General features: G+C 34.1%; 1 protein-coding gene across 1 annotated transcript; it reads left to right on the top strand.

The window, feature by feature from the left end:
- Positions 1-8,804: 8,804 nt before the first annotated feature.
- Positions 8,805-10,620, top strand: LOC115879881 (zinc finger protein 791-like). The gene has a single exon (XM_030896906.1). It carries the CDS (start codon positions 9,211-9,213, stop codon positions 10,414-10,416), a length of 1,206 nt encoding a protein of 401 aa, XP_030752766.1. The 5' UTR covers positions 8,805-9,210; the 3' UTR covers positions 10,417-10,620.
- Positions 10,621-10,874: the final 254 nt, after the last annotated feature.

Here is a 10,874-nt window from a genome sequence, read left to right as displayed (position 1 = left end):
ATATAGTCTGTCCAACGACTCCCAAAAAATAACAGCGGATACAATTTGCCTGTGATTAAAATGACAGACACAACTGTCACTGTCAGGAATCTTCCCGTTTGACAGACTATAACAACGATTTTATTTTATCGCATGGCAATCGAGCAACATCATTTTATGTCCATAATATTGACAAAATGAGTGTTTCATAAACAGTTGATAACTTTTAATTTAATTTTAATTATAATTTGTTTTAATTGTATTTTTGATTGAATTGTTTTTGTCCAAATAATAGTAATGAATAAGCAACAGCTTTTATTCTATATCTCTGTATTTGTTTATGATGGATTTATTTGAATTTTGTATTGCCACTTATTATTCGCGATTTATTAGTAGTTTGGATTTTATAACAGAGATCAAATAAAGTTTATCTGTACTATATACTTAAATATAGTATATTATGTGTAAACTTTATTAATTATTTTGTATATTTTAGAATTTAGTTATAACTAAAATTATAATGTACTACACACTGTATTTGTTTCTATTAAGGTCTAATAAATTACAATAAAACTGGATAAACTTTTTTTTACTAGATTACGCAAATTACCTTTCTTGTTAGGTATACATATTACAGGGTGAGTCTAAGATAGAGAAGTTCTTTTATCTCATTTATTCTGAGAATTATGAAAAAATGTCAAATAGATGTTGTAATTTGACATTTTTTCATAATTATATATGACTAATTGTTAGTACTACAAAAAAATTGAATTTACTACAATCAATTTCATTGTTTGTAGTTTGTTATGTATGTTTGCTAAGTCAAACTATGTTAATTTTCAAATTTTACTATAATTCACTAATTCCAAGAAAGTTTCATAGTGTTTTTTTGCTACTACATAAAACTACAAACGATTTTGAAGGTTGAAAGTGTCTTCTTCAACAACAAATATCTCCAAAAAAAATAAAGCTGTTGAAATGAACCAAAAAATTAAACTGTCCAGAAAACATGTACCATTGCCATAAAAAAAGTAGTACAAGAATTAGTAGTCCCAGATAGAACTCCTGGTCTATATGGATATCGAGAAGTGCCCAACTGGCATTTATAGTGGCAGATACGTAACTGCTACTATCAAAGCCACTACAAAGTGGGCGGTGCTAAGTAACTGCGACCAAAATGGGGAAAGATTTTGAGTAGCTGGGTAGTGTCTTGGGTAGTTTTTTCCACTAAAAGAGTTACTATGATGTGTTACTATAAAGTAGCCTACTGGTGAATGCGACTTATCCTCTACGAAGCTGCCTAGTCGCGGGTTCGTGGCAGCCAAGTGTTATCCACCGACATGTGGAACTTTCGTTAAACTGTTGAACATTATTCGCAGCGACCTCTTCATGCAATTTCACATTTCGTAAAAATAAATGTCATGATGGAAAATAATTATGGAAGCCATTATTATTTTTTCGTTATTTGTTATTTACCGTGCGATTTTAACGCCTTTTTTAGGTAAATTCCAGAACGCCATCAACTTTACTGAATAAAATAGTGGCTTTATATAATAAAATTTTCGAGCGCCTCTCAAAATATTTCAAATTATTATATTATTTGCAATAGAAACTCATGTTTGTAATTAAAAAATAATAATAATTTGCTTGAAACAGGTGTCAAACTTTAAAATATTAGTCCACCGTCAAAAATAACAAAATAACTAAGGAAAAAAGCTTTAATCTAGGTATATTTAGCTTAAACTTTTTGGAACTACATGGTCAACGATTCTTAGGAACCATAAATAGAGTGACTTTCAAGAAAGACTTTAATCGCCGGGCGCCCTCAAAACGCATAATGTTTAAGCCATTTGGCTGTTCGTCTAAAAATTCATGAAAAAATATGGCCGTTTAATCCGAAAGAATTATTGAAGTTATTTTTTACTTATTGTGCATTTTCTATTATTAGTGTTTCTATATTATTCAGAGCTGATGTATAGAGTATTTTATAGACGCCACTCTTTTTAGCTCTTGTTTTATATTGTTGTTGGTTTTCAAATTAGTTCCCCTCTGAGATTCAGTTTCAGATGAACTAACACTACACTCATCTACAGCGACAGTTTCAAAAATGCCGCAGTCACCACCCTGATTTATGCTGGTGTTCTTTCAGTAGGATTATAGAAAGATGTAGTTTTTGTTTCTGATGTTGATGCATCGGCTCGCAGTGATTCCTTTTAATTCTTATTCACCTAAGGATTTTTCAAAATTTTAATAAAGCTTAAAAGCAAGTAAAAGAAAACACTAAAACAGAGCAGCACACGATGCAATCTGAGGCAATTACATAGGGTATATTAAGTTACGGTCACTATAAAGTATATAGCCGTTTTTGATCCCCGTGACTTTTAGTGGCAATGGATGAGCGACGGCTACTTTATAGTGACCTAGGAAGGTAGCAGTAACCATTTTGCTATTTTCAAGGCTACTATAAATTAGAAGTAACTAGGTGCCGTGGCCGCGACTACCCTGTAACTTAAATTGTTACTATAAAGTAACTAAAAGCTAATGGAGGTATTATGGTAGCACTTGTTAGTAACCCCTACTTTGAAAAGTTACTATAAAGTTTTTTTGGTCTTTTATGGTGCCATATTTGAAGATTCGGGTAGTTCTAGCCACTTCTTTAAATTACATGTTTGCGACTTGCAATCGGGGTGTTTATTTTCCACTTTTATGGTAGGTAGGCACTAACCGGTCACTCTCGAAATATACTTCAAAGTGACTATTCCTTATAGAGTAACATTTTAAGTGGCAGAGTGGACCTATAGTGTGACCAACGGATCTGTAGCTACGGGGTATCGGCAGGGGAACGCAGTTGTAAACAAAACACGCCCAATTTCATTCATAAAATAGGCATGGGCGTACGGTGTTATATGAAAATAATGTGTATCATAAATATAATACTCAGATTAAAAATTTTTTTAAAAAACTTTATACTGTTTGAATCGTTACTGTTGAGTTAGCAGATAAACACTAAAAGCTTTTATTAAAGCTCCCTTAAATATTTTGAATCATCTTATTATTGTGTTATTAATATAATAGAAGAAATAATTACAGGGGGGTTGGAACTATTTGGCAAAAAAAAAAATCTTGAAAATAGTTAACTTTGGAAACGCAAACAAAACATAATTTTACTCACCAGTAGATCCAATATTGCCTATTACACCAGATATGGTATCGCTCCACCAGCAGTTTTTAAAGGTTAGGTCATTGTCTACCCATATGTTTCATCCAAATAGATAATACTTGGCTATATTTTCGAATTTCGCATATATATTTATATCTCTCTCTGCAATATAATGGGCCGCTCCATTAATATTTATCTGTTATTTTGACATTTACGCCAAAAGAATAATTTGATTTTAATAATCCCCTAAGCGTTTCCCTGCAAAACGAAAATTCGATTCTTCCTGCAATTTTTGCAAAAGCTTTCTAATTGCGGGGACGAGTTTGAATTCGAGATAAAATCTATTTATCAAATTCCTGACCACTTCGAAAAAGTCGTCGAGCTTTTCGACAGCAGTCTCACGTGGTCGTTTCTTTCCAGAGCTGGATATCATTTTATCGGGGTTAGTTTTCAGCCTTTTTTATCTTTCTGTGTGATTTTTTATAGCCGATACGCTAACTCCGGTATAAAAAAATATCCGCTCAAGTTTACGTTTAAGCGGCAACTTAAGCGAACTCTCTGTAGCTTCTTCATCGCAAACCTTATTATGAACCACAAGGAAATAAACCAAATGAGATTTCATCCACGTTATTATTAACTTACCTATATAAATTAGCTATTATTTCTCTTGTCTGACTATGTAGCGTCTTACCCTTAACAAATTTATTCATTTTAAAATACAAATATACGATCAAGCTTGATATTAATAATTAACAACTATGAACATTATAACAAGATAACAAAACAATAAAACACAACTTAACTATCAAATATACGAAAAATATAGAAATAAAGTTTAGGATAACCGGTATAAAATAATGAAATAAAGTAATAATGATCAAAAAAATGACACCGCCACTGGATATTTCAATAGTATTCAATATTCCTACTCTTTTCAGAAGAGACCCTGAAGTTGGGGATAAAGCAAGCGAATAGGAAAGGCGTAAAAGCCATGGCAACCGCGTGGTAACAAATCCTGTGACGTACTCTCGCCAATCATGTTCGATGAATAGGCGGCCATGCGCGGCGATGCCGGTTTGCCAAAGATATCGTTGAAAAATCTTCAACTTTCATAATAAGCAGATTATACAGAATGAAAGAAATAAGTTATTAAATAAAACATATCGAACAATATGAACTACGTTAAAATTCCTTAGTAATATACGTCAGAATATATGCTAAACACATTATATATAATAAAAATATATTAAATTTATAGTTCATGTCTGGCAATTTTGCAATTTTATAGATAAACGTGGCAATGTCGATTTTTTTTTCTCGCATTCCTTCCGTAGCTTCAGATCCGCTGGTCAAACAGTAGGAACTATACTTTAGGGGCAGTGACATTTTAAAAAGGACTGAGAACTATATTTGCTAGTTGGGTGGATATCGTCGAACAATACAATTATGCCACCTAACTTTTCGCCGTTACCATGAATTTGGAAATAACTGGTAGGTATACGTGGCGAAATAAAAGTATACAAAATTTACCTATCTTTTAAAAATGGGCAATTTTTCAATTTTTTAAATTTTATTATAGACCAGCAGATTAAATCATATTTGGTTGTCTACTTTTTTTGATCGCAATGGTACCTAGATGATAAAATTAGTTTCAAATTCCTTGCTTTTTTAACATATTCCACAGGGTGTTCCAAACTCAGCAAATTAACAACATTTTTTGTTCCCTCGTATAATTGACAGATGGGAACTTTCATTTTTAATTTAGAAGGAGATATTAAAAAGTTAAATAATTTAGCTACAAATTGGCTAAAACATAATCAAAATCGGTTCGTCAGAACACAATATATAAAACTTTAAGCAAACTTTAAGATATATCAAAATTTAAGGAGCCCGTTTTTTAAAAACTCAAATTCCTCAGTTGACTTATAGAAGGTGTATGGTCCGAAAAAATGCTCAAAAAAAGTCTCAAAAATTGCTCGCCCTAGAAACCATCATAGGCGGCTGAAAGAGGAGCCTATAATATACAGGGTGGCCCATCTAAAACGTTCCGCAAGGCATAACAGCCCGGATATGTTTTCTCACAAAAAATCCAAAAACACGTCAATTTTGTTTGTGAGGGGGACAACTTTTGCCCCAAAAATGATTGCAAAATCTTCAACCCTCTAAGCGGGGGTGTCATCCCCCAACTTTTTTCAAATGGGAAGGGGACCAAGTGGCGCCGCAATGAAAAGAGCTTTCTATTCTCTATATTTCCCCGCTTCGTTTTTGAAAATCGGTCGAGTCATTGAGAAAATATGAAGGATTGAAATTTGAAAAGTTTGTCCCCCTCACAAACACAATTGACGAGTTTTTGGATTTTCTGAAAAAAAAATTACCCTGGCCGTTATGCCTTGCGGAACGTTTTCGATGGGCCACCCTGTATAGGTTTAATATTTATTGAATAAAAAAACTAAGGAAGGTATATAAAAAAAATTGGCGCCGGGAGGTACGTATAGTCGCCCATACTAAAATATGTTAATATCTCGAAAACTGCGACTTTGACTGATTTTGATGTTATTACAAATTTTGTTGCAAATATTATTCCTAATCTTAATTTGAAAACCGCGTTTCGCTAGCTACTGTAATTTTGGAGTTACGATTTTTTAAAATTTTTAACCCCCTCCCATACCCCCTTACCAGCCCCCCACCCCCACCAAAAACTAATGGCCAGATTCTCGGGTGCCACAATATTTTTGTGCCAAATTTGGTTAAAATCGGTTCAGCGTTATCGTGTTACAGACGGACAGACGGACAGACGGACAGACGGACAGACGGACAGACGGACAGACAGACAGACAGACAGACACCATGAAAATATTTTGTATTTAGGTCATTTATGGCCCAAGCAACTCATTTTGAGTGAAATTAAAAAAAACTTTTTTTTTGCCGATCCTAATAGGCTACCATACCTTTTGGTATGGTCGGCTAAAAAGGTAGGGCTGCGAAGGAGTCTATATGGCTGACTTATTTATAATTTCGATTAATCAGTGGCGTACATTTTTTTTAATTTGTTAAAGAGCCGTACGGTCAATAAACGTGCTAGTTTTGTTTTAATTTGAGTAAAAAAATAATAATTGATACTGATTGAAAAATATAATTCTAATAAAAATTTATATGTTAATGTAGTTATTTAATAACAAAAATATAGATACGCTACTGGAACAACGAATGAAAATTCATAAAACTTACATATCATACTTATTTTTGACTAATAATAATAATAAGTGCGAGAATGAAATTAATAAGTGCGAGAATGAAACACAACAATAATTACTGTTAACTCTAAAGTAATTCTTCGAAATATAATAAATTGTTTTTTTTCTGTTTCATTATTTTTCATGTTTTTCGTTTGGTAACGATAGCACGCTGTACAAATATTTGAAAAGTTGCATTTTATTATTAATTAAGTAATAATAATATGACCGTTGTAATTTAGACCTAAGAGACTTAAGACCGTTGTAATTATTTAATCATTCAATGACTTTTCCAATTCACACACTTTGTATCAAACCAATCCTGAAATAAAAAAAATATCAACGACATATTGGAAATTATACACATAAAATTTATCTTTTATGCATTTTTAATGTACTTATTCTCCGCTTTTACGTTTGCTTCTTCTTTTCAATAGAGTTTAATATTGAAAAACCAGACCTTATTAATAAACTGTTAAACTCGTTAGACAGCTCAAGTGAAGATTTGCAGGTCCAATATATTAAAACAGATCAATAATAAATAAACAAATCTAATCAATATTTAAATTTTTATAGCTTATAAAACATTCACTTGTTGTCTTGTTTTTCATGTTTTCTTTAAATGTTCCTGACTTTAAGAAACAATGGCTGCATGATAAGTTTAAATGGCCCTAAAAGTCATTCTATTTAGTTAATGAAATTTATTTACCTTTACTGCCTGCTTACCTCCATTGCTATTTTTTATTTTTTTGTAAGGAGGTGAAATGCAATTTACGCACGAAGTGTCAGGCTCTTAATAAATACCGACTAAAACACCTCCTTTTACGTCTTGGACTCTAGTTCGGGACCGTTTAGCACATTACTTCGAGACTAGTCCGTTTTTTATCGCCCTCGGGCTCGCTTCTGTTTATGGTATCAGCGGTTATCCAGGTCGCTTTTCTTTTCCCTTAGTATCTTTTCCACATACTTTGATATGCGGTTCCAGTTTTCAGGGCTTTGATGCATTTTTTGGACGATGTTATAAGGGGATAGTTGTCCTTCAATTTCTTCTTCGATATTCCTTCTGTATACGCTCCACCTCTCGCATGTAAAAAAGGTATGTTCTGCGTCGTCATAACATTCGCAGTAAAGGCATACTGGTGATGTTACCTTTCTCATTTTTTTCAAGATACGATAAAAAATACCCGTGGCCGCTAAGAAACTGGGTCAAGTAATAATTTATTTCCCCGTGTTCCCTTTGTGTCCAGGTTTTCACCGATTTAATAAGTCGCGCTGTCCAGCGACCCCTACTCTCCTGTTCCCACAATCTCTGCCATGCTTCATAAGTTCTGTTGATTTCCTCCTTTTTAACTTCTTTTTGGTTCAATTCGGTTTTTCTTTGGTATATTACATACCGTTCTCTGGCAAGTAGAGCTGTAGATGCTATCCCTGCGATAACCAGCACTGCAGATTCGGAAACTGTGCGGTAAGATGAAGCTACTCTGAGTGCTGCCTGTCTCTGCACTTGGGCCAAAGGTTTTCTATATTTTTCCTTCGATAGAGCTACTGCCCAAATCTCAGTGCCATATAGAAGAACCCATTGAACAGTCGACATCAATAATCGCCGTTTACTTGACTTGGGTCCACTCGTGCTGGCCATAAGTCTACTCAGTGCTGTGACACCTTTAGCGGCCTTGCCTGCGGTTATTTTTATCTGTTCCCAGAAGGTCATTTTATTGTCTATGGTGATGCCAAGATATTTTACTGCTGGTTTCGATGTAACTATCTCTCCCCCTACGTGGAATGGGAGCACTGTGTTTATTCTGATTTTTGTGAGAACCACAATTCCTGTTTTCATAAGAGCCAATGATAGTCCATGGTTCGTCATCCAGTTATTAATAGTTAGCATCACACTCCTTAATTTGATTTGGGCCATCTCCATATCTCTAGCTGCGATAAGTGCGGCGACGTCATCGGCGTATCCGACCAATACTGTTTCCTCGGGCATATTTGTTCTCAATAGGCCATCGTAAGACGCATTCCATAGATCCGGACCAAGGATTGATCCTTGTGCAGCCCCCGATGTTATCGTCTTCCTTCTTCTATCGTCTACCTCCATTGCTTTTGGATGTAAATACAAAATATTATTAGAAATTAAATGAGAATTTCACTCGAATTTCCAATATTTGCTTGATTTCTGTCACATAAATGACATTGATTGACAAACAAAACCAGAAATACCAGCCTTCTCGCGCTGGTTAGTTTGGTGACAGTTATAACCGAATTTTCCAGGAACCGTGTTCCGTAATAAGAAAAATTTCAAGAAACCGATAGAAACGGAACATAAAACCATAACCAAGCTAAGCAACGGAATACACCCTAAAAATTTAATTGATATGAAATATACTTACAGTTTAATTATTAATTTTTATACAACTAAAAACTTAATGAAAATAGAGTTAAATATAAAAGAAATATAACAATTTAATAAAACGAAAAATATTCCGTTGCGTTTTTTGCGTCTGAGTGTATAAAACAATCACAGCAAAACGTAACAAACTCGCAAAAAATTCAACTATTCAATTTTCCGTCAAACAAAACTGACGGAATAGACGTCAAAATGGTTACAATGACGTCGCTCCCGTCTTAAATGCAAAAATATAAAAATAGTATTAAGACTCCTTCCTTAGTCATTTTATTCAATGTTTATATTAATTATAGTCTTATTTTGTCTAATACTAATTTTATTTTAGGAAGCGACGTACTAGTTTACGGAGAAGTTCGAGAAATTCCAATACAACAAAGTCCAGTAAAAAGAATGGTAAAAGCACAATAAAAATAAAATCGGAACCACTAGACATGAAACTACCTAAAAAACGAACGAACGATATTACGAAAGAATGTCTTAATAAATCAAGTAAAAAGGACAATAATAATTTGTGTTCCAAACGCAAGCCAAAAGATAAATCTCACGCGTGGACATGCAAATATTGCAAAGAAATATATAAGACACAGAGGGAACTTAAAGTTCATAGAGCATCTCATAAACCTCCTCCTCAAGACCAAGACGCAGAAGAACCGTCTTTTATATTCGACGAAATTCAAGACCTGTATATTTGTTCGGTGTGCTCGGCAGAATTTCAAGAAAAAATGGAGGTCGAAGACCATATTACAGTTCATCAGGAGAGACATAATTGTTCTGAATGTGAGGAAAGTTTCAAGAATTTATTTGATTTGGGAATTCACTCTACTCAACACGATCCAGAACAGAAAATACATTGTCCTTTGTGTTCCTATGTATGTTCCAATCCCAATCCGTATAGTTTTAAATCTCACCTTAATTACGTCCACCTGAAAAAGTTTCCGTTTTATTGTAAGATATGCGCGCAAGCTTTTAAACATTACAAGCCATTCGAAGAACACCAGAATACCCATACTGGAACGAAGCCCTACGAGTGCGTGGTTTGCCAAAAGAAATTTACGTATAGAAAATATTTGCAGGTGCATCAAGTAAGAAACCACCAGGTCGGCACCACGGGAAGCAGAATCGAGAATGAATGTCGCAAGTGTAATCGTTATTTTTACAAACCGGAAGCTCTACAGGAACATACCTGTTACAAGAAGAAAAAAGGTAAGAGTGTTTGCTTTCTATGCGAGACTTGCGGTCAAACTTTTACCGAGAAAGCTAAACTCTTGGAACATCTGCGGGTGCATAAAGGGGACCTGCCATTTGTGTGCACGTGGTGCGGCAAAAAATTCCCAGTTAAGTCCTACCTGAAGACACACGAACGCGTTCATACTGGGGAAAAGCCTTACTCTTGCGAGTTTTGCGGTAAAAGATTTGGGCATCATGCCCCTTTCAGAGTTCACAGGAGAACGCATACTGGCGAAAGGCCGTACGTTTGTAATTTTTGCAATAAAGGCTTTACTACTAATCAGGGACTAAAGTTTCACAAAAGAAACTGTCCTCCCAACCTATTTAAGGTAGAGGATGGATTTACTCCCAGTATACCACCCACCGTAATAGTACAAGGTCATCCTGGGGAGGAGATTTTTGGAATTTGAATTGAATCAATTGATTAGGTGTAAAGTTTTGGCCAGCTTTTTGGCAAAAAATAGCTTAAGAAAAACGTTTATTAGAAGAAACCGATTTAATCAACGGAAATAGTTTATTGATTTTTATTGCTAACAAATGCATGGTGAGAAAAGTTGACCTACATCTTGTGAAGATCTATACAGGGTTCCTCACCACATACGACACGGAGTATTGTAGTTAAACGATTAGATTTTTACACATTTAAGTTTTGGGTTCGTTGAAGGACTGTTAGAGCTACAATTTAAAAATAATTTTACAAGATATAGAGTGTCCCAAATAAGTAAAAAATATTATAGTTATTTTTTTTTAAATCGAACAACTCTATATATTATTGTATTTTTAGATTCTACGATTGAAATAAAGGTAAATTTGATTATGGTTATCACACTTTAACCTTACCGTTTTTGAAATATTTTCAATATTGTGA

Source organism: Sitophilus oryzae, unplaced genomic scaffold, assembly GCF_002938485.1.
Source record: "Sitophilus oryzae breed Bouriz unplaced genomic scaffold, Soryzae_2.0 scaffold_158_pilon_pilon, whole genome shotgun sequence".
NCBI lineage: Eukaryota > Metazoa > Arthropoda > Insecta > Coleoptera > Curculionidae > Sitophilus > Sitophilus oryzae.
The sequence above is the reverse complement of the archived record's forward strand: the minus strand, read 5'-3'. Positions and strand labels throughout refer to the sequence as shown.